At 38.7% G+C, this 25,498-nt stretch overlaps 1 protein-coding gene across 1 annotated transcript; it reads right to left on the reverse strand.

The window, feature by feature from the left end:
- LOC104260916 (coiled-coil domain-containing protein 175) lies at nt 1-25,409 on the reverse strand. Its single transcript, XM_059819479.1, has 16 exons — nt 25,280-25,409; nt 21,533-21,618; nt 19,499-19,610; nt 17,701-17,836; nt 16,709-16,850; nt 15,683-15,805; nt 14,185-14,294; nt 12,247-12,328; nt 10,821-10,957; nt 10,580-10,690; nt 7,841-7,912; nt 5,726-5,861; nt 5,178-5,244; nt 1,656-1,703; nt 267-346; nt 1-36 (listed from the first exon to the last, which is right to left on the reverse strand). The coding sequence occupies exons 1-16, from the start codon at nt 25,407-25,409 to the stop codon at nt 1-3; spliced, it is 1,608 nt and encodes a 535-aa protein (XP_059675462.1).
- Nucleotides 25,410-25,498: the final 89 nt, after the last annotated feature.

The following is a 25,498-nucleotide window of genomic DNA, read 5'->3' on the forward strand; positions in this document are numbered from 1 at the left end:
TTAGTTCACCAGCTTCTTTTTGACTTGCTCCTGTGCCTAAGGAATACAAAATCAAGCACAGGGACAGCTTGATATAAATGCTGGGTTACAGGCTGAGCTGAGGCATCCCCCAGATGGGAACGCAGCAGCAGAGAGGAAGGTATGTCCCCAGCCCCAGCCTGTATGCCCCAGTCCCAGTCTCCATGGGTGCCTGGTCTCTACTGGGAGGAAACAAAGCTGGTGGTGAAACTTTGCAGAAGTAGTACAGCCAGGTTTTAAGTTATTACCGTGTCCTCCTTGAGCTTCCCAGTAGTTTTGATTGACTGCTGAATGGCTCTTTTGACTCGTACCTCTTCATCTTTCTTGTCTACAAAGCAGAGAAAGGGTTTTTAGACAGTGTGATGACTGAATATTAGAGTTAAGCTGTTATAAATAAAACTAGGTTCTATCAGTAAGTGATCTGTTTATCTGGTCTGGCATTTTTTTTAAAAATGCTTTATATTTGTGTTATGGCCATGTCTACAGATTCCAGTTGTTACAAAGAGCTCAATTTATACGTGTTTCATAGCTCATCTGAGCCATAGGCAGACGAAGGGCTATAGCACGCTGCTTTTGGAAACAGCAGGAGAAAGCCCCACTATGTAGAGGAGCTACTTAACACTTACCTAAAAATGATTTCCTCAGTTCTTCATATTTTCTATACTTCTCTTCTGCTTCTCTCTGGGTTTCTTCCAAGGTTAGTCTGCTTATGTTTAATTCTTGTTCTTTTTTAAGTAGATTTTCAGTTGCAGTTTTGATGTCATTCTTTAATGAAACTAAATATTAATCAATAATCTGTCTGAGCAGCATTTAATACATTAATAATTCAACATATCCAGAGGAAAAAAAAAACAGACAAAAGAATACTGGAAGTGATCCCAAGAGGTCATCTTAGTCCGTCTCTCTGCTCTACAGCAGAATCAATTAGACCTAAGTACCCATGACAGATGTTTGATTTGTCCTTAAAAACCCTAGTGGTAGAGATACCATGTCTCAGACAACTGATTCCAGGGTTTTACTATTTGTGCTGTCAATGCTTTCTTAGGGCCTAACTTTTTCTTAAGATAAATCTATTATGTTCCCTGTTATTTGTCTAAACAAGTGGACAAGGAGAAAAGCCTATCATCTTGCTTTGAGTTTTTATTTATTTGGTAATTACTACCATGCTTTCTCTTGGATTTGCCTATTTTAAATGGAAAAGATTCGACCTTTTTTTGATCATCTTTACTGAACTCCTCTCTTGGATCTCAAAATAATCTACATTCTCCTTTAAATGAGGTGATCAATACCAGACACTGTACTTCAGCTGCGTTCTACCAAAACCAGCTAGAGTAGAGAAGATACATCATAAGCCTTGCCAGGGTATCCGCCTTTTTCTACAGGCTGGTTTGACAGCTGCCTTGTTCATTACTACAGATCTTTGTTGACTTATGTTCAATTTTTCAGCTTCAGTTCTATTTATCACTGCCTAAATCTCTCCCTCATGATGGATTTGTACAGAAAACTGTTTCTACCTAAATGCAAAAATACGTTTGTTTTTTTTTATTATGACCTTTTTCCCCCCAAATTACTTCTCCAACTTGCTAAAATAATTCTGAATTCTAGTTCTGCCCTGCAGAGGGTGCTCCCACTCTTACCGTGTTTGTCATCTGCAAATCCGATAAGCATTCGCTCTATCCTATCACCTGAGTCATTAAGGAAAAAAACGATCAATTCCAATATGAGAGCAGACCTCCCGCAAATTAACGGGGACCATTGTTTGATTTTGTCAGTAAAGCATGGGTAACTATTACCTAGGATGATTTTTCCAACTGTTTTTGTATCTGGGATTCTTCAGCCTGGAAAAGAGACAACTGAAGGGACATAAAATAAAGGTGTGTAAAAATCATACACCTTTGATGGAGAAGATGAGAAGACAACAGTTATTCACTGTTTCACATAACACAAGAACTGCAAGATATCAATAAACTTTTGAGACAGCAGGTTTAAAACAAAAGAAAATTCTTGTTCTTACTAAATAAATTATAAGTTATAGGTTGTTATGGAGGATAAATATACATCTGAGCTAAAAGAATCAATCAGTGTTAGAAGAATATTGCACTGAAGATCCAGCATAGCATAAAATTCCATCAAAAGCTATTAAATGCAGATACCATCTCCATCCAGAGAAGTTCCTGACACTTCATTCGTCATGAAGATTATACAGAAGAAGGTTCATTCTACATTTGACTGTTCTTCCATTACTTCCCCAAGCAGGACTATTGATCACTGCGGAAGACAGGATCCTGGTAGGACCAACTTTGTGTCTTACCCAGTACAGCTATTTTGGGAACCGAAGATGATTTGAGCTTCACTCACCTATTCTTGACGTGCACTTAAATATAATCTTGAACAGCTCTGAAATGGGTTCAGCCACTTAACTACCTGAAGGTGAATTTCATTAGACACAGATGATCGGAAGGCATCTGAATTCTGTAGGTATGCTTGCTAACTGGTTCCTTCCCTATCCTTGCCTGAGATGTTACTTTTCTGATGCTGGCACTAGTATACTAGGCATTTGATTCTGCTTACCCATCAGTGAAGCAAAACAAACTTAAGTATTTCTTTGTCTTACCAGAAATATGGAGTGCTTTCACGTTATTCTGCATATCCTTTCCTATCAGCATGTCATTCTGTGGTTTGACCTGTCTCATGTTGTTGCTCCATGCCCAGTCACAAGCATATTATTTTCAATCATACTAATATTTAATACAAATGTAACTACAATGCTCCCGGATCTGAGCTGTACATTCCCCTATAACAGGGCTGCACAGACTTATCAGCCTGGGAATCTTTGCACTCTGTTACATCAGCATGGGGAAGAACTACTACTAGCTCTTAAAGACTAAGCAGATCATCACCTAAATACCATTACAAATCTGGACATTTTAATCTTTCTCTGTCTCATTCCTTAGCTTTAAAAAAATCCGACCTTAGGTTTTAAAGCAAAAAAATAAAAAAGTCTAATTCGATATATGTGCATCTCAGCACAGTGGAATCTCATCTTGGTTAGGGCCAAAGGAACACAAGTCATGAATTAAATGACTTTTCAGTGGAAAAATACATCTATTCTCTTTTGCTGCAATAAGTAAAAACACAGAAAGGGAGAACAGGAACAACCTATATAGACTGGGAGACTTGAAGAACAATGTTAAGAGAGAGACAAGATTATACCCAGGAAATAAAGCCATACAAAGAAATGAAACTGGGCCCAGGGTGCGAAGTAACACCAGGACTCTGAACTCGCTTCTTTACAGGACATTAACGTCAAATGCTGCACTACATGGTTTTGTTCCCTCTGAGACTCTGAAGTCAGGTAAGTCATATCCACTTCTGTGATCAAAGACTAGAAATATCAGAAAACCTCAAAGTATAGATGTTTGGATATGCTCATGAGCTGTATTTTTGTAAGGACTGTAGCAGAAGGATGGGTAAAAGGAATTAAAAAACTGGAAAATATGGAGGGGAACAGATGAAATGGCTCCCTTGGCAGATACATGTATGTGAGGAAGGCAGAGAAAGAAAGGTGATCTGAGTCTCACTTCTATGGACTACTTTGATAACATACATCATCATGATGCTCCAGAGCAGGATGAACCTGATTTGACATGATTCTTACAAAGGAACTCATTCCCCTTACACCGACCACCTCCATGAGACAGCATTCAGACAGAATCATTTTGCAGATTAAAATAGTGGAGAGCAAGTGCCACAAAATGCTGAAAGCTCCAAAAGCAAAATGAGGGAGAAAAAAAAGCAGCTTCAGTTGTTTCATCGAAATGGTAGGACATGAAAGCAAAGCGGGAAAACAGTTAAAAAAGGAGAAAATGTTAGAGTGCGTCACTGAATGAAAATAAACAGTTACAGTTAGTTTTTCAACCTGCCTCTGTCCAGGCCAGAAAGGAAAGGGCAACCATCTGATAACAGTTTCATCAGTACTATATTAAATGAGGGAAAAACTCTTTTAGAATGGATCATATTAAAGAAAAGGCAGAAAGAGTGTCAAGGTATATTTAGCATCTCTTTTGTATATTATGCATAGCTCAACTGCCAGAAAGAACATGAGAACGAATCCAGCACAACTGTTTACTTAGCAGTGGCAGTCTCAGCCCTGATTTTTAGGGAAGCTTGAGCTGTTACATGACCATAACTGTATTGCATGATATGGGAGCATAACCTCTCCACCAGCAAAACAAGAAAGATCCTCAAGGCCTTCTGTAAATCTACCTTTCTAAGGTCACACATACAAAGAGGGTATTTCCTACACTCCTGGCATCTGATCTATCTCAAATCAGGCTGTTGACCAAGAGTCAGATAGTTTCCCTGGGGATAGAGCATATGCTATATACCAAAGACTGGAGAAGCGCTTGAAATCTTTGAAAGCTCTACATAGTTCATATTCAGCATTTCAGTGTCCTACGTTCTTTGGGGAAGAAAGCTCATCAGTGTTTTAAAGAACACTGACACTAAGTAGCCTTGAGTTATGTCTTGCACACCATCAGTCACTCCAATAGATTTACAACAACAATAATTCGGAGGAGACTTTGACCAGTGTCTAAAATCAAGCTGTCATATTTCCATGAATGTGGACGTGTTTACCCAAAAATTATGTAACAAATTCTACATTAACAGGTTACACATTGGGTGGCTCACTACAAAGCTAAACTGGATGCATCTCAGGACTGAATCTGGTCCTGCACATATTTTTATTTTAAAATGGGAGGCATCCCTTCTGAGAAACACCTTCTTGCATTCTTTTGACATAGATGTCCATATGTACATGAATATTTAAATGTACATATACATATATGGTTGTGTACTGATTCCAGCATCTCAATCTGAGGGTCTTAAGTGCTTTTGACTATTAAAAAAAAAAAAAAAAAAAACCAAACACCAACTTGAAAAGTAAAGAATTTTCTTGAAACAATTACTGACAGATGGGTCACATTTGAGCATAGCTCCAATGAGCAGAGCTGCAATGAGGTGCAAACACACACTACCACTTCATCCATCAGAAATCTTCCCAAGGTTCATGAAAAGAACAATAAAACTTACCTCCAGACATTTTATTTTGTTAGTAAAATCTTCATTATAATTCCTGTAGTCATTTTCCCTCTTACTTGCTTCTTCACTCAGGGATTTGACTTGGTTGTCAGACTGAAAAAGTTCTTTCTCAAGGTCTTCAATCTCATAAAGGAAAGCAAAATGGTCAGTGATTTCTGAAATAGATAGTGTCTACCTGGACCACTCAGAAATAAGCAATTAGAGCAAAATGAGAGCAATCTGCATTTAAAACACAACACCTGCTAAGATAAATAATTGTTTTAAAATCATTAATAGGAGTTAAGGTCAGATCACAGGATCACAGAATGGTTGAGGTTGGAAGGGACCTCTGGAGGTCATCTTGTCCAAACCCCTGCTCAAGCAGCGCCACTTAGAGCAAGTCACCCAGGACTGTGTCCAAATGGCTTTTGAATATCTCCAAGAACGGAGATATTTAGATCTTTAGATACTGAAGAGCTTTAGACCTGATATCATGTTTAATAGCTTACAAAGAATTGGCTCTTGGAGGTTACTTACTTAGGTATGAGTTTACTCTGATTATGTACAGCATGAACGTATCGTAACGCTGGATGTAATGGCTTATAATACCTGCTGTTTAACATACCTGCAGAAGTAGTTCAGCATGCCTTTTTTTGCCAGCCTCTATTCTTTCATTAACTTTTCTGTTTATATTCTCCTCCTCTGAGAAAAAGAGTTTTCTCTGCTTTGTTAAGTACAGTAGCTTCCACTGAAGCATTAGTCTAGTGACAGACACATAAGCAGAAATAAATTGAAATTGGGAGAAAAACAGAGAAGGGAGACAACATTATCAGAGGCACTGCAAGCCTAATTTAAGCAATTGGAAGACTCAAACGTATCTGCTGTAAATTCAGAACTACAATTAAAGTGGTTTGGATAGAAGTCTGGGCTCCTGACAAAATCTAGGAGAGATGCATGGAAAGACATAAAAAAACTGTACTGAAGCTGGAGGAGGGGTCTTAAGGTGACTAGTCTCACTTAAGTGCTTCTATTATGTGCCTAAAATTAGTTAGTGTAAGTCTGGACCAAATAATTTGGTTAATTTAGCTTAGCAAATTTGGAAGCTTGGAAGGGACAGGATTTTATGTTCATAAAACCCTAGGGTTTGTAAACTACGAAAAGGATAAAAGACAACACTGATACAAAACCAAAAAGGCAATAGTTGTCTATGTGAAAATGCAGACTGGAAGTCAGAAAAAAATATTCTTAGTCATCAAAAGAATAAGATTTTAGAATGACATCTTAATGAGAGTAAGGTGGGGGGGGGAAGAAACAATGGCTTTTTGGATTGAGCATGATTATTTTTTGAAGACAAAATTATGATGTAATACTCAGGGCAGAACCAGACTGGACTAGATAACCAAGAAATCTCCAGATGTCTTTGCACCTTACATGACAGAATAATCAAATGAGAAGTCAGAGCTGCAGAGACATAGCTGAGCAGATAATGGGTTTATTTTGGAGAGTATCCTATCAACTGCAGGGGCCTAAGCACTGTCCTGAATCCACTTTTTTTTCTTGCCAATAATAAAGAGGAGGTAAAAATCCCATCAGGGATCTCACATACAAAAAGGCATTCATGGAAGAAAAAAAAAAAAATAATCCCTATCGAGTACATAGGTCTCAAGGCTCTGAAAAGAAGGTATCTCCATATTGGTGTGGAATGAAAGCACCTCAAGAACCAGATACACAAAACTGATTTTAGACAAACAGTATGAGCAGACTTCCAAGAGCTTCATTTAAAATCTGGCAGTTGCTGAGAAATTCAAAACTAGCAGGAAAGCTTTACATCACTCTGACTAACTCCAGCAACAAACATTCACTTAGATTTATCTGGCTCAAGGCTTTTTCTTGAGGTACCTCACACCACTGTGGGTAGACATGTGTGTATATGAAGGGTGATACAAACTACTTCATGGCAGATATTCTGAATATAGATAAAATAACCCTCAATCTTTTTGTGACCTCTGTGTAACATGCTCCTTACAATTCTCTCCAAAGTTTTCCTAAAAAGACAGATTCAGCAGAAGACACTGCTAAACTAATGAAAAACACATAAGTCCAAGAAAGAAAATTAAATACCTGAAAATGCAAGGATATCTCATTTTTACTGACCCCAGCAAAGGGTTTATCTATGTAACAGCTGGAACTCAGACCCCACCAGTCTGATGACCTGATTTTGAAAGGCGCTCAGCAACAAAGCTCCCATACTCCCTAGCTGGAGCAGTGGGTGCTTGATACTGCAGGGGACTGAGACACTTTTTTCTCATTGAATTCAATGACAAAGTTCTCATTGACCTCAAAGGTGCAGGATCAGCTACCAATTAACATTAACTGAAATGAATTAAAATAAACAAACAAAAAAACCCCCAGTTTTACAATTTACATAAGTGTCCATATCCCGGGAAAATCCCAAATAGCTTATAAAATAAAGTAGAACATTTACTGTCATAATGATTAAAAGCTGCTTATACAGTAAGTTCAGTGGTTCTTACCATGTGGTAGTATAGCAATAATATTCAAATGAAACCATGAATATACTTGAGGAGAGGCCCTTTTATTTGCCATTGTATCACTGAATATTTACATTGTAAGGCCTTGGTTTTATATTTCTGATATAATAGCAGCACCAAGATGCAGGAATTCATTAGTTTGCTGGTTTGTTTTAAAGATAGAATGCACACTTTCTAGTTTATCCTACCTCGTCTTATTTTCTGTCTTCAAGTCGTGCTTTAGAGATGCCAGCTTTTCCGCATAGCTCTTCTTGATATTTCTGGGAGGGGAAAAGATAAACTTTCAGAAATAATGCTGACGTTTTGGAGAGTGATTACTTTATGTCAAAGTTTTATTACAGTTTTTTAAAATTTCCTTCCCACCAACCAACATGCTAAGCACTTACACTAGTTGGAGAGAGGCAAGATGGTACCTGTGGGTCACATCTCAAAAACCTATACATATTATAGTGTTCAGCCATAGCTGTGTGTTAACACATTGTTGTGTCTTAGGTTGGAAACATCAGTTTAAAATTAAGAGGCTCTTGTCAGGAACCAAGGCAAATCCAGGAGTATTTTTTTTCAAGCCAGAAACAATAAACAAATGCAAAACACAAGAACAGATATTTCAGAAATTAACAACTACTCTAATATACTAGTAGCAAGTACTAGAAAAGAATATTTTCAGAAGTAGAACTTCTGGCCAGATGAACAAATCAATTGATTTTAATTTCTTAGTATGTATTTTCTAGTGTATTATGTGTGGTAAATATTAAAATGCATGAACTTTATATGTATTCAACCCATTCTAGGCGACTTCAATACAATAAAAAGGTTGGCAGTATGAAACCTGTGATTTCCACTCCTTCAACACACAAGGGTGGTGGGAAGCACCTACTCCAAACCCCATGTGGATTTACAAAGACATACTATGGGGCTTTCTTCCAAAGGTTTTATTGTTCTAAATGCACAGCTACATGTATCAAGCCAGCACTGCAAGATATTTTACTAGTAGCAGAATATGTCGCAAATAATTGTTAGAAAACACTGAAAAATTATCCTTCTATTCCATACTTTCCAAAACTACATTCACTATTGTCAATTTGGTGGGTTTCTTAGTTCAGTGGGTTTAATCAATTGAAGATTGCCCTCTTTGAATGAAATCTGACAGACTTAATTTGAAATTGCTCATTAAAAAAAAAAAAAAAAAATCAGTCAATCTTGTAAGGTGAATGGTGAGATTCTGAATACATTGCATATTACTTTTAGAGAAAATAAAAGTTAACAAAAGATCCTAATTTTGATTTCCAGTTTGGTGGCCCTGTTAAAGTGACTGGGAGGTCTGTGTGATGTACGCTGAAATTAAATTATTTTGGGTTTGATATAGAGGGATGTTGTGAACCCAGTGAAAATTCACAGAACAAGATAATTATGTACAGACATAAAAGAAAAACCTAGGAAAGTATGGGGACAGGGACTGAGAGAAGGGGATTTTTCAATCAGTTTTTTTAAGATGTCAGAGCTGCGATGCATTTTGCACAGTTCCATGTAGTCTAGTTTAAAACTCCGAAATTAAGAGCTTTCTCCCACAGTCAATCAGCTCTTACAGCCCTTTCCTTTTCTATCATTAGTGTAGATAGCCAATTAGCATCAAGATACTATGCGATGATTATTTCACCTCATTTTCTTGTTAACTTAGTTTTATACTGTAGACTCCATTGCACTTCATTATAAGATCTCCCCCGCTTTAGCAGTGCACAGCTATCTCCTTTTTAGCAGTGTGCGGCTACCTCATGGTCTTATTTTTTTGCATCCCACATTTACATGGCAACAATATCTCCTTTGTCAGGAAAAATGCAGACACTGATCCTATCAAGATAGAAACGTACTTCGTTTCCTACAAAGCAGAATACATATATTGTATGTTTTCTTATTCAGTATGAAAAGGGAGGTGAGCAATTATTTTCTTACTTTTTAGTTATAATTATATCCATAAGTAGGGCAACTCCATATTAACAAAACTTTCCTCAGGAGGATTTAGATAACAGGAAGACTCTAGGAGCACAGCCCCTTCCTTCAGTGCCGCACTGTGACAGAACCAGCAGGATTGCTGTCATTCAAAACACAGAGCGTGTGCAAATATTTGGCTCTGCTAGGTTTGAGGAAAGTCAGATCAGTTGGCTGAACCTTTTTACTTTCTCTTGTAAAGGATGAAACTCTAGCAGAGAGAAAAAGCAAAGCTCTCCCTTTTGCCAGGATTACCCTTCTTACGTAACAGAATTTGATTATTAGTGTACAACATAAGGCCTTGATCTTCTCAGTCTCTAGCAAATAGGTGAACTGGGTCCAAAGCAGGATATCTGGGGTCAGCACACACGGGCTTGCCTTTACCTATGGCACCAAAATCCCACATCTCTTCCACCAACTACAAGCTAACAGAGAGCTGCACTGCTTTGGCCACGCTCCTCCCAGCCATACCCCACTGCATAGAGCACAGGACATCTGTTCTGCTTAGACTACACAAGCCAAAGATTTCTTCTTCAGAGGACTTCTGTGCACAGGGCAAATCTGTACTTACTTACATTTATCTGAGTAAAAGCAGATTTTCTCAGATACCACCACAAAAGGGTAGTGGCTTGGTCCAAGACCTGGTACCACAGTATGGAGTTCATAGTCAACTGTTTGTGAAGTTTTACATTCTGCACTGCGTCAATATCCTTCATTATTTCTATGTTCATTGCTTGGTGATAAGAAACTAGATTAATTTAGGGTAACTGACAGCTAATCTCTTTGTTTTACAAAGTTTCATACCAGCCTACTAGTATGGTTTATAAACCCATTTAACTTCCCTACTGAATGTTACATTTCAGAATCTATTAAACCAGCTGAACTCCTGAGTAAACGGTACTGAGACCGTTCACTGTTGTCAATATTGAAAGATTACATACAGTAGGCTGTCTTCAAGATTTTCAATTTTCTTCTCTAGATTTTTCTTTTCCATCATATGATTTGCCAGAAGTTCAAGCTTTTCATCCAACAAAACAGATAATTTCCCCAACCTACCAAAGAAAAAAGAAATCTTAGATACTTTGTCAGAAACATGAACTCACTATGTAGCAAGAAAAGCTTTAGTCATAAAATCATGAACTTAAAAATATCTGTATTCAAAAGCTGACAGGTAAAACTTACTTTGCCACCATCTCATCCCTTTTTACAGCCCAGTGTTGTTCTTCTTCCAGTACTTGTTCATACTTTTGGCGCACAGCTTTATTCTCTAATTTAAGTTTTTTATTCTGGCATTTAGCATTGTGTAGGTCTTCCTTAGTCTAGAAATAAGAACCACAGATGTTTGGTTAATATTTCTCTCTGTTTTACCTTATAATAACATTCTATACTGTTACAGTGCCTTTCATCAAAAAAATCTCAGAGAACTTTATAATGAATCAAGATTCACAGCATGTACGTAATTAACATACACTGATACCACATCAGGATCATGGTTCTGGATCTTCATTTCCATGGCCTCATTCAAACCAAGTACTCTGAAACAGCCTGCAAGCTGTGTGCTGGTCCCAGGCACATGGTACCTTGCTCCAGCTGGAGGTAGTGACTTCCAATATGTGAACTACAAAGAGTGATAAAGTAGGAATGGGGAAGGAACACTGGGGTGGTGGGCACACAATATCAAGGTGAGGGAAGTAGGAGCCATGGGTCCTGGCTGAAAGAGGCAAGGGCAGGAAGACGGAAGAGAAAAAAGAAATAGGAAGACGATGATTGGGGTCCTGGCTTTTGACGGCAGGAATGCAGTTGAAGAGCAGGTGAGGTGGCCATGGGATGGGGAGAATGTGGCTTATACCTAGTGCTGCCTAATGTCAGTGTGGCAGAGTCTTTAATGGATCACCACCTTGTTCAGTATGTACACCTCTGGAGGAGAGGTTAGGAACATAACTAGGAAACCACTCCCTGATAGGTGTGTGTAGTCTACATAACAACAACAATCTCAGGCAGTTGGCGTTCTTTCACACATTCAGCAGATGGAGTGCCACCACTAGTTATCTTTTCTCTACATGCAATAAAAGTTAATAATAATGTAAAAAAGCATGGAGCAAGTCAGAAAGAATGACTATGAAAACTGCTCAAACAGCTTTCCAGACCAGGAGGCCAACCTCATCCTTGTTAATAAAGCTCCCCACAGTCCTCCTACATATATCTGTCTGCCCCATTCTCTTATTGCACATATACTCCCTCCCAAAACAACATCCTAAGCTAATAACCCTCTATTCCCTTGCATCCCGGCTCACAAGACCACACCCTCAAGCTCACCCACCTTAAATCTTTCAACACCATCCTATGGTCTCAGTTGAAGAGCAGATCTTGCCCCTATCTCCAGTACTACCTCCAGAGCCCAACTAGAGTAGAAGGCAGAGACCACATGTCCTGCAAATGTTTGTGCCCCTTTTCCCTGCTTGAACTCATCAAGCACAGAGACACAAACAAATCAAAGCATCTAAAGCACCTCACATGTTACACTTTGTGCTGGCTTGTTCTCATTGAGTGTTTAAACAAGACAAGGCCTAGTAAAAACTCTGAGCCAGAATAAAAATACCTGTCTTACCTTTTCAAGTTCCTTATCGAAAGCCTCCTTTTCTTGGGCAATTTTTGATTGTAAAAGCAATAACTCAGAATCAAGCTGAATTCTATTAAACAAAGCCAATGTAGACATATTTAGAAACATATTAACAAAAAATTATTTTTAAAACTATTAAAAAAATTATACATTCTTATTCTCAGGTCCTTCATGAACGTAAGCTATGTGAATGTCTGCATATATTTGAGCTCTATTCCATTCCGATATCCTTATTCATTACTTCCCTCTGATATATCTGATGAGAATAAAACCTGCAAAGAAGGTAAGGACATGCAGAACTAGTAGGCTTTCTACTGCAAGGTCTTAAAATACAAGCCAAGGAAGGCTTGTGTGGAGAGGCAATATTTTCTATAGACAAACTGGTAGAAATAGTACGCAAGGAGAAAGCAGACAGGCTTTCAGATAGGTAAGTCCTACCAGCAACAGATCTACAGGTTAAAATGAGAAAATTTGAGCATAGATTGATCATTCTTGCTTCTGATGGACATTGTGTATTTGTATGTTTTACAGGATACAGTCAGAACAAAGGATACTCACGTCCTTTTTCTATCTTCTATACAAACCAGGAGTCATGCAAGAAGCATGAGCCTACCTAAAGAAGTGTTTGAAGAAAGAAATCTGATACAGAGGAAGAGAGGATATCAAAAAGAAAAGAAAAGAGGAGGAGAAAGCCCCAGCATCCTAGTAGTTTCATAGCGAACAAGTATAGAAGCAGAAATCCATGTTGACCAGGCTTTGAGAGCATGTGCCAAACATTATGAAGAAAAAAAAAAACACCATTGACTAGATCCTTTCTCTAATTCAACTGCCTAACTCATCTGTTACATCAAATAGTAGAATGAGTTATGAAGGACAAACACTCTAAAATGAAGACAGACATTCACAACACTGAGCAGCTGTAAAAATACAGCACAAAAAGAACAGAAAGACAATGCTTCTGTTACACTCAGGCTATGAAATTCCCCATAGCCCACAGGTCTGTGGCTATCATAACTGTTTGGACCCTCAAAACATGAGTATGGTCAACTTCCCTGGCAAGAATATTCCTACTGAAGTTAATACTCAGGAGAGTAAAGATAAGCAATTTATAACTGTCTACAGGATCAAGGGCCATGTCTGGCTGCAGCTCATTTTTTACGGTAATTACATTGTTAATTAATGGCAACATTCATTTCATGAAGACATTAACGAATTAGTTCTGCCATCAAGAAAAATAGTAGAGTTCAGAGCAATAATTTTACCCAAGTTTCCAAGAACTCGTATTTTCTTCTTTGCAGGGATTCTTAGCTCAGTTTGTAGAGGGAAATGGGTTCAAACAAGAAGTTTGACTCACTGGGAAGAGTCTCAATTTTTTTCCCCATCACTTTGGTCATATAACCCTTCAGACGGCCTATGGCAGAGTCAGAAGAGAAGCAGCTATGGAGCTAGCCTGGATAATGCTAAATTGAGGATCTCCATATTGAGCTCCATGGGTGTAACATAGACAAGCCCACAGAATTATATTTGGATTATTTTGCTTATTCACGTCATTTGTGACGCTTTGCATCTCAGGTAACATACAGAAAAAGAAATCTCTGCGCCATAGCAAATGTAAGTATTCCAGCTGATAGGACAATATGCAGGGAGTAATGACTGACTTTCCTACCATGCATAGTGTTAGAATAACAGTATAACTCTAGTCCAAAGGGCACTGTTTGTTCCCTGACAGCTAATTTAGACTGACTCCAGCTGTCCTCAAGTCTCTACTGCATGCCCCCTAAAGCCAATAGAAAGAATCGCATTACATAATTCACATACTTTATAGAATTTGCCTGATTCTTCTTAAATATTGGGGAAAATTTCCCTTGGAAAACACTGATGCAGTTTTAGCAAAAAGATCAAATCAAATGGTCTCATAAGTCTTACTTCTTTTCTGAGAGTGCCAGCATGCCAGTCTTTTTTAATTCCAGGTTTTTTTCCAGTTGCTTGCCTTCTTCTTTCAGTTTTGCTATGAGAATTTCCTCATTAAATATAGCCTATAAAAAAATATAACAGACTATGTCAAAACATATGAAGTTTCCAAACAGCAGATAATGAATCCCTTTACTGCCACTGGTCTTTTTTTTTTTTCTTTTTTTTTTTTCTTTTTTTTAAGATTTCATAACATCTGCAGGAGACTACTATTTTCCAGTCACTCTGAGATTTCACAACCAAAATTACTACAGCCTGCAAAGAAAGTATACTGAGGGAGTAGTGGTTAAGACCGTATTTATTGTATTTAATCACTGAAAGAGTTTAAAAAAAAAAAAATCAATGCATGCTGGTAATGAAAAGAAAACTTTAAAAAATTAACCTATGCACTCTGTCATTTAAGGGAACCTCACTGCAGAGTTAACTCAGGTACAATTCTGGAAATTTTACTAACATCATACTCATTCAGACAGGAAGAACTTTTACTGGGAAGACAGCAGTGCTTCTAACAGAAGTTGGCAAGCCTAGGGCAGAAACCAATGTTTTACATCTCAATTTGGCTCAACTCGTTACAGAAGTATTAGTTTTGCAGTACGGTTGCTTTCAGTACTGCTGAGGTAACTCAGCAGATGTTAAACTGAACGCACATAGTTTGAGTTAACTCTGCAAGAAATCATAAAAGGAAAGATGAAGACACTGATCTTTCCTTACTTTTCTCTGATAAGTTATCCCTCCAAAAGGGAAAAGTAGTTCTAGAGTAGGCAGGGTTGAACTGGAAGCCAATATTAAATAGGTGGCAGACAGAGAAAGCCTGGTTGTCTTTTAGCCCTGTTAGCTTTTACTTTCCAGATCCTGACCCTCCTTAAAATTGTCATGTCCACCAGTGTGGAGTTACACTGCTGAATGCATTCCCAGGTAGTTGAGCATAATATAGTCTCCTTGCTTATTTTAATTTCTACAACACTTTTCCTGTACAAACCCTTCCATAATATCTGAACAGAGTCTTCTTTTCTAAATTTATTCCTATTTTTCCCTCCTCTGTCATAGTTTGCATCCACTAAATATCTGTTGATTATCATTTCTCTTTTTCAGCTAGTCCTCCAACTAGCTCCACCAGAGGCATGTGCTGGACTGGGATCCAAGTCATCCTCTCACTGACTTTAAGTATTCCCCATAAGAATATCCTGATAAATAGATTGAGCAGCACCCAGTAGCCAACTGTTTCATTAAGCTGGTAAAAACAGTCTATATGGATATTCTATTTTCAAAGTGACTTTATACCCGAGTAACTAACAGTTAATAGTGTCAGTCAAGTAGACATCACGCAAGCTTATTTTTCTTCTTAAAAGCTAGCGACTGCATTTCTCTATAAATTCCCCTCACTTTGACCAACTATGAAATTGAATTTTGAACTTTGCACTACTGAACCAAAACAATTTTATATACAACTTACCGTTGAATTCAGACTTATCAAATGCTGTAGGTCCAAAAATTGTATATTCAAGTTTTCAAATTCATGCTTTTTCTTAGAAGTTTTTGTCTCCTGAGTATCAAGGATTTTTTTCATTTCTCTCTTCTACATTAAAAATAATACCATTAATTGAGCAATATACTGCATTGTTTAAAAGTTTATATTAAAACATCTGAAGCCTTCCAAAATTAAATGAGCACAAAATTTACACTGGAAGAAAATAGTTTTCTGCAAAAGCCACAACTATGTACCAAATGACCAAATTCTATAAGAAAAAGATACAATAATTAATTAATATAACATGCAGATTAGGACCTGATCTGTCAAAATTTCATGTGATTTTATTTCAGCGTAGGAAACTGATTATACCATATTTTCCACTAGAAAGTTTTCTTCTAATCAGGTCAGCTGTTTTTATGTTACTAATCAGAAAGGCTATCAAATAGACACAACTGAAAGTAGAGCAGAATATAAAAAACAGTAAAACCTTATCTCAGAGCTTACTGGAAAATACAGGTACCTTTATTTTAAGCAGTTTGCCTGGAGGAGTTGAATTCCCAGTATATGATTATTTGTCCCACAATCAGTAAGAAGCACCAATACAGACATCACATTCTGAGATGTGCTGCTAGAAAACAAATTTCATATGCCGTGCAATTTTGATGTGTGCATGTTTGTGTGTGTGAGTATGCATATATATATATATATACACACACACAAGCACATATATATGGAAGTCAAAACAGTATGTGTGCACCCTATGCTAAGAGAGTCCCTTTTCGGTTTGTGCTGCTGTGGAGACATATGTTAGCTCCATATGAGAAAGCAAAATACAACATCTGGAATAATTTCTAAGGTAATTTCATTTTTGGCACTATATAACTATCTGTAAAACTGTGAAGTACATTTCAAAAGCCTTACCTGTTTATCACATTCTTCTTTCTCTTTCTCAAGTTTATTCATTTTTTCAGCTATTTTTTCTTTCAATTCTGCTAATGCTGCCTTCGCCTTGACTATTTCTCTTTCTGTATCTCTTGTTTTATCACAAGTCTCAATTAAGAGAACATTTGTGTTAACTTTCATTGCCATCCTTTCATTCAGCAAGTCTACTTTTTCTTTATACTGTGTCCGCAAGTATTCTTGTTCCTCACTGGAAAAAAGCAATAGATGAAAATTATGTTTCTTACCATTCATTCAGATCAAAGACTTGGTTCAGATGTTTGTTGAAATGGATATTTGCCTATCTGTATGTTGGTAACTCAGTCTACTATAGCACTATACATACCATAAAGCATGACATGCACCAGCACCTGTGATGAAGACCATCTACAACCTTGCATTCCAATGAAACAGCTTTTAGTTATTTGTATTACAACTTTTTCAAAGTTTTACTTTTTCTGATATGATTATTTTCCACAAGTTTCATTAAAAATGGAAGGGCTGCTTGCAAGCACTGAGAGAATGAAGAAAGCAGGCTTCCCCTAAGAAAATGCATTGTGATTTATTTTTGAACAGCTCTAGCAGCACCGTAGAAGGTGACCGTAACATGAAATCTGGCAGGCAGAAAATAAGTATCTCCCAAGTCTCTGTATCCTCTTGGGGTAACTCTTGAAGAGGAAGATGGATCTCTAGCACAGTTACTGATTCAGAGTTCCTTCCACTGTTTTTTTTTTTTAACTGAAAACTACGATTTTTTGGTAGTAGTTCCTTAACATTAACTGGTGAAAGAGAAAACTCTCCCTGCCAGTGTGAGAAGCAAAGCTGCAGACAGTTTTCCCTAAGCTAGCTTATCAGAGGGCAGGCAGCAGCAGGCAGGCTCTGCTGTTCAAGAAACAAGATCTTAAAAACCAGGCTTGCTGCTGCAGCGAAGAGTTGCCTAGGAACACTTGCGGCTAGCTGCAGGGGTGAGGGCCAAGCGCTACTCACCATGTTTTGATAACATTTCAGTTCTCCTTAATCATCTCACCGGTATGGTTTTCCTTGTTCAAATGAATACGTACCACAGCGCAGCATTCTGCCTTTCACAAAGGGTTTGCTTCTCATCCAGTAATTCAATTTCATCAGCAATCCTTTTCAATGCAGACTGCAGCTGATTTATCTTAGCAGCACTAGATTCACGTGCAGCAGTAACAAGAGCTAAAAAATAAATACAAAACATGTGGAAGCCTCTTAATTATAAAAAGCTATATATAAGATAGTGCATGAAGGGATTGATCCATAATCTTTAATTCACTAATATTGGCACTGTCACCTGGTAAGGGATAGCTGTGATTCTAAGACATTAACATCCCTGAAATCACAGACTTTATTTCAGTAGTTTAGTCTTATCACATTTTCCCTGACTCTTCTGCATTTATCAATGAGAAGAAGCCTGCTGTGTTTTCACAGAGCAACTGCTCTTTTTCATACTACATGTCTAAGAAATTCCCTAGACATATAGTGAACTGATAAAAATTACTCCTTTCCCCTAAAAAAATCTTCTGCGCAACCAGCTCTGGCAGCCAGGGACAAGGAGCAGGATCACCTTGCTTGAAATTCAGTAGCATTTCTCCCAGAAGAGCCACCGCTGTGTGAAACTGAAGAGCCTACATGAAGAGGCACTGTGGATAAAGTTCCTCTGTGCAGGGGCGTTATACTACAGCATCTTTTCAGCTTCTGAGATAACAGTCACATTAGTGTACATCTACCCACACAAAAACACTTAGGCAGTGGAGAATGGGAGCAGCTAGTATAAACAACCAACTAACTGCATAGCAACCACGTGCTATAAGCAGAGAGAAGGTGAGGGAGGAAACTGGCTATAAATAATCCACACACAGAGAACTTAGCTGGGAAGAAAAAAAAAAAAAAAAAGAAAAGCTCTGGTTGCTTTTTCATGATGAACCTAAAGGTATGATTTAACTCCATAGTACTCTAAAAGCAGTAGTCCTGCTCTCCCTGGCCACCCTGCCACCTCGCCATCCCTCCTGCTGTGCCACCACTAACAATCACGCAGCCTCACGGTTCGCCAGATAAAGAACTCCAACTCCCTTACTTCTCCCAAAAAGAAGAAATCCTAACATTCATCTAGATCAACTCCCTGACCGCTTCGCTTTGTGACTACAGTGCAAATAGAAGGTTTGCAGAATAGAATTGTTTGTAGAATAGAAGGTAGCAGAATATAGATTGGTCATCTTAAAAGTGAAGCCATACCTGAGAAAAACAGAGAAATAGAGCTCAAGCTTTATTTTCATCTAGATACCTACATTTGATCTAATACTTTAGTCTCCCTTCATAGCTAGTGGACAGAAAAAGGCACTTCAAGTTCATGATTCTTCTGACTTGCTTTAAACATCTATTCTAGGGTGAGATGAATCATGCCTAGAAGTGTTTCTTTCTCTTTACTGTCTAAAAGAGACAGTTGATAAGCATTTGGTCAGATGAACCCCACCCAAAAGTAATGTCACATCAGATAAGCATTATTAACCCTACTTCACAAGGAGGGAACTTGCGGCATGGAGCACTCAAGTGCTCCATCTCAAGTATCAGAGAAAGGCTGTGACACAGCTGGGATCAGAACTGAATGCTGCAGTTCTCCAGTCATTTCTCTAGTGCTTGTGCATGGTCTTCAGCGAAGATATCTCTTATTTACACTCTTATGTGAGAGAATAATCCCTCACAATATCGCACATCAGTAAACACCCGTCTTCTTTCATTAAAAAGTTATTACTGAAAGCAGTAAGATTTATTTTATAGAATACTTCAAGTTGTTTAAATGCATAGAAAATTCAATACTCTTCTCAGAAAAGTCAGTACTACCTGTCATCTCTGCAATAATCTCTCTTGGAAAATTCTGCACTCTGAAGCGAAGATTGCTGGTTTTTATAGTCTCCTCTTCTAGGCATTCAAGGGTATGCCTTCGAATTTCTTCCTAACAATTAAAAAATCCAGAAGTGAGAACCAAGTAATACAACAACAAATGAAAAAACACTTCTTTCTTACAAAACCATTATTTCATATTTTTTTTTAGTTAGTTGATACTGGATATTTTCCACGCCTAAACACATCATTGCTCTTGCTCATACTTGCTTTCTTTCCTCCTTTCTTTCACTCTTCAAAATAACAAGTAACTTGTTTTACAGGTAGCTGACCAAACCTGTATAGCTCCAGGAACTGTTGGCTTCTGACTGTTAACAATCTTCAGGAAGATGTTACCCACATCTCTGCTACAAAAGCTGTGCTGGCAGGGAAGGTCTTAGCTGTCAGCTTCTGCCATTGTGCATGGAGGGTACTATTTAAGGGACATAAGAGCCCCATTTCCCTGTGGTCTGAAGCTATACTAAAGAAGGGGGACTCTAGCTGGCCTTGAGACACACTAGAAAGTCATCTTCTGGTTCATAGTTAATGGTATGAGAATGGTCACTTTGAGAGTGGTGGAGAAGCAAGAGAAAACAGACTGAACCGATTGTGGGAAGAGTCCTTCCTGAGTCCCCACATTTGTATGACTGGGAATTATAGGTGGGTTGATGAAACCCTGGATGCCTGGGAAAAGGCATCAGTTCTTAAACGGATGTTGACTTTGACATCACAACTTAAGCATAAAACCAATCATATCTTTCTCCTACAGTTTTGCTAGCAGTTACAATCACCAGCTGAGACACTGTGGGAAGAAAAGACACTGTTGAATTTTACTGTCTACCGAGCAAATTCTATATGCATGCATATAAATTACTCTCATTTCCTTGGGAAGATGAAATATTTAGAAGTGTAAAATAAATGTGTAAAAGGTTTTAATTTCATGTGAGTTACATCCTCAATTAGCTGAAGCAGTGAAAAAGAAAACAGTTTTATGATTTCAGCACGTTACATAAAACACTCATCTGATAGACTAATGCAGAGCTGGTCTGAAATAGATGATTTAGAGGCCTACTGAAGGAGAAAGGAAAGGTTTACAAGATTTACACCTACCTAGACAAATACATTATGGAGATACTTTTTAAATACCTTCTGTTTTAAGCTATTCTGGCTTTAATGGCTTTAGAGGTCTTACAGCAAAAGTTAGCTACCTATGAACAGCTATCCTCAGCTCATAATTGCTGTAAGGTCTCTTATTATTACACACAATGCAATTGTTTCAAGGAAAGACAAATTATTCAAAGAAAAAATCCCTTTGAACCTAGTCATAGGGCAAACCACCTACCTGCTGAAATCTGTACCATCTGCTGAAGGCACTAACATTAGTGGGTGTATCCTCACAGCAGCCCTGAGAGGGAAGCGTTATTTTTCTCCCTTGCACTGATGGCTTTAAGGCCCTTATGATGTAACAAGCTCTACACAAGTAGACCTCTGCCTTCAGGTGATTTTTGTGATGCTCCTACTAAGTCGCTGTAAGTTCAGAGCTTACACCTCTTGCCCAAAAGCAAACTATGAAGACACAATAGCGTTGAGGATAGAATTTCAACCCCGAGTCCCAATTTACTCTGCTGAGCATAAGACCCTTCCTCTTTTTACTTCGACAGAAGTCTGGACACTCCTCAAATTTCACTAGTCCCTAGTATAAATGGCATCTACTGTCGTCCCATTAAAACACCAGCAGATGAGCTAAGGCTTGGATCAGCTGGGTGATCTATGCTAGTCAGGTTGGTTTGTTCTATTATAGCCAAACTTCTGCAGGCAGCAAAGTGCATGCAAGCATCCACCAACTTCACTCCAAACTGCTTATGTCTCTCTTAAGATAGAATATAACTCACACAAGAGAACGCTTCTAATATTGCAAACATAAAAGATTGATTTCATGGTTACCAACTAACTCTTTCCCATGTACTTAAAACTAAATATTAGATTTTTTCTTACCAATTTCTTAATAGCAGCAATAGTATCTTCAAGATGCCGCACAATTTCCCCACTGAATGCAGAGTCTTCATTTTTCAAGTGTTTTTCTAAATTAAAAATAGAGTAAAATGAAAATCTATAGTTTTTAAGCTTCAAATATTGCTTTATTGTTCTGCAATAATGATTCTGAAAGAGAAGGATTTATTTTTAAATTGTTTGCTAAATCTGTTTTGCCTTGTTCTAAAGCAGGTCAGCATCTTTCACACTCTTCCTGGTGCACAGAAAAGGCAGACGTACAAGTAGCATACGAAGTCCACAGGACCTGGTAAAATTTTCAGTCACAAAATGCTTCCAACTTAAATTCTGCAGAATTAATCTTTTAAAAGAGTCATTCAGAGAAGTTTATAGAGGTTATTAAACTGAAGTAAAAGCTGCGGATCAAAATAATTTCCCTTTAAGCAGGGTGCAGCTAATCTTTAGGATTTTTCCAAGCAGTTATGGCTTAATTATGTCTCTTTCCAACCAAAAATACTAATCCGGATTCATCAAGCCTGAAGTGAGATTTACGCTACTCCAGAAGCTACTCTTTGTATTGTTAAATTTAATTTAGCTTGAGCTGGAATAATAATTGCAAGGATTTGAATTCATCCAAAAGATTATTGTACCTGTTACGGTGGCATGAAATTTTTTTACACCCTGATTTTGTAACAGAGACTAAATCCTCATGGGGGGCAAAAAAAAAAGAAAATTCTTAATCCAAGCATAAGTGAATTTGTAGTGAAGACAAGGCAATGAGCCAGCTGAGATGAGAGCTTTGTTTTTAATTTGACCTACTAACTTGTTTGAAAACTAGCAGCTCTCTCATTTCACTAGGATCTTTATCTGGAGTTGGTGGGAACAAAGGCCAGGAGCAGCCGCTACCTCTGCCCTACCTGCCCATCTTCAGGCCTGATGATGATCACCCTCCAGTACAGCATTTTCTGTGAACTCTCAGCAGGAGAGATGTCAGAAAACAAGCCCATATATGCAGCAAACAGCAGAGTAGGTGGTGTAATTTACAGAATTTGCCCCAGCTTCACCAATTAGTAGTAATTCCAGACAATTTTTTCTAACAGCAGCAGTCTGAAATAACAGTCTTTTTACCATCTGAAAATCAACAGAACTATGAGCTATTTTCCTCAAAAACATAACAAAATTTAGGGCACATTGTGCATAGATGAAAATCCATGTTAAAATCTAATTTAAATTCTGCTTGTGAAGTCGTTTTTTCAAGTACTTTAGGTCGTCTCTCTTCCAGACCCCTTCTTGATTTCTTTTTACCTATCTGATTTTCTCTCCTCTCTTGTTCTTACATTTGCTCTCTCAAAATCTGTATTTCCTAGATGAAACATCTCCTTCAGAAAAAAAGTTGTGATAAAGTTTTCAGATATTTTCAATTTCCTCATATGCCTGTTATTAAACTAAAACTAAGCACCAGGTGTAAGCTAATATTAGTGAAGTATAGGTTTCCCAAATACAGGGGGGTTAATTTAAAAAAAAAATCCCTCAGAAAAGTCTTGCTATTTTTTCCTACATGCTGCTCCAAAATTCAGCCAGCCTTTTATCCCACCCTCTTCACTGCCAAAACTCTTCTCCTAATCAAACCTTTAAGCCTTTTAAAAGTAGCATAAAAATCAAGGTGATATGCAAAAAATGTCAGCTATCCATTTTCCATCCCTCCTGGCCTCTCTTATTCAGTGCCACAGGCACAAGCTTCTGGCTTCAGAACAGCATCAGTTCATCCTCCCAGCACAGCAGAGCATTACTTGCATACCACATTCTCAAAAACTACAGCAGCTGCTTTGTCCCACCTGAAATCCCTCCTCAACCCCCCTGGCTCCTTTGGGCACTGGAAGGAATGCAACCTGACAGTGGCCAGGAGGGAAGAGTCCTGAGACCACAGACGTTTACTGGTGAAGTGTTACCACATCATCTTAGGTCTCATACTACAGCTTATGTCACCCCAAGCCATTTGTCTCATCTGTGTATGCCTTTTTCTGACCTCTAGGTTATAAGGTCTTTGAGGGACATTATAATTGTACAGCCTTTGAAACTAAGCTGTTGAGATAATGCCCTGCAACCAATCTCAAAGATAACAAACAGGGAAGCTCAGCCCTAGTCCCATACAGTCTTCAGTCTGACAGCTGAAGCCTCCAGAGTGCGTATTTTGTGATATACATCTGTAACCACAAGCTGTGCCCAATCCTGCCTATTTATAAGAAACCAGTTTTGATAGACAAGAATAACTTTCCATTACAGTTAAACAGATTTGACAGTGATGGAAAGTTTTGAATGTTCTGAAATTGGAAAATTTTAAATGATAACCAGAGGCAGTGTCCCCCAGCGTGGAATCCATCCCTCGAGACTGCTCAGCCTTAATACATGTCTGCCCCTACCTCTCAAAGAGGAGTATTTTAGAGCCAGAAAAAACTTGTTTGAAATGTATCTCCTGGTATTTAGCCTATTCGGTTCTTTTTCTCTGGCTAACTTTATTACTCGTAGCGCAATTTCCTTGCTTGTACTTGAAGCAATCCTTCTCTTGCATGATGATTAATCTTTCCTTCTAAAGCAAATTTATTCTGCTTTTAGTCATTGCTTCATCTTCATGAAGACCTTCGCACCAAGTTGCTTATTGCTGAATTGTTCCAGTTTTGCATCTCTGAAATCCATCCAGCTACCCTGAAAGCAGGCTGTATTTCTTACAAGAGACACTGTGATAAATGTGATTCTATAAGTCACATTTATCTTCCAAGAAGGCCCAACAGCTCCATAAGCAGGTTCTTGTCTGATATGGCCCAGGGAAAAAAATTAATAGTCAAGACAATTCAAGGGCTTCTAACCTCTCAAGACCCGAAAGGAATGAATTTATGTTTTGCGTATATTTAAAATCTCTTTCCTTCAGATACCGTGCCACATGCTCACTTCAGAGGCCGAGGGGACCACAAGCATCTGTCTCGCACCACCTGCCACAGTGCCTGAACCTCCGTGCAAAGTGTCTTTGCTTTCTTAATGTGCCACCAGACTTGTAGTGGAAGGAGGATTTTTCTCAACGCTGCCCTACAATGTCAGTACTGTTGATAGCAAGGAGGTTTGTATTACAGGTAGAGACTGCAGCTGTCCATGAAAACACTTTTTTAAGCAAGGTTTCCAGAAATAAGATGTAGTAGAAAGGCTTGAAGAGGAAAAACCCTAGACATCTTCACATACGGGCTTGCCAAAAAGTCTTGGGAGTCCCACAGAGGAACCAGCTGGCCCCATATGTGATAATAAAACCAAAAATACATGGAGGAAATGCATCAATAACCATGGCAGCCATCCTGTTTAGAAACACACGACCTACACATGGCCCTTCCCCACCAAACATTTGCAGTGACTCTTCCCTTCAGATTTTCTGTCTTCTACGTTAACCCCAGTACACCAGGCTGCAGGTAAACAGGAAAAGGCAGTTGATGGCCACTGCAGCCATCAGGATAATGTTGGCCATATTTTCCTAGACAGACAGTTAAAACAGCAACCAATGCTATGGCAAAATAATACCCATTTTCTCTATTAAGCCCTGGCTCCACACAACCCCACAGTACAAAATACATGTAGAGCACGGGGTTTGGGACTTCCCCTGCTTTTGCCAGCCCGGGCTGGGAGGACATTGTCCCTAGGGAGACCAGCCCTCCCTCCCAGTGCCGGGACAGGAGGCACCTCAGCAGCCCCCCAAGCCCTGCGCACACCCACCCAGGCTCTGCAGGCGGCTGAGGGCGGCCGGCGCCACCGCAGAGGACGAGAGTGCCGTGATGGAAGGGCCAGGCCTCAACATGGTGGCTGGGCCAGACCCCAACATGGTGTCCAGGCCAGGCCTCAACATGGTGTCCAGGCCAGGCCTCACCGTTGCCAGGCAGCCAGGCTCTCAGGGCCCAGGGCTGCACCCCATCCCCTCACCCCGGGGTAGAAGGA

The sequence above is a fragment of the Gavia stellata genome, chromosome 7 (assembly GCF_030936135.1).
Source record: "Gavia stellata isolate bGavSte3 chromosome 7, bGavSte3.hap2, whole genome shotgun sequence".
NCBI lineage: Eukaryota > Metazoa > Chordata > Aves > Gaviiformes > Gaviidae > Gavia > Gavia stellata.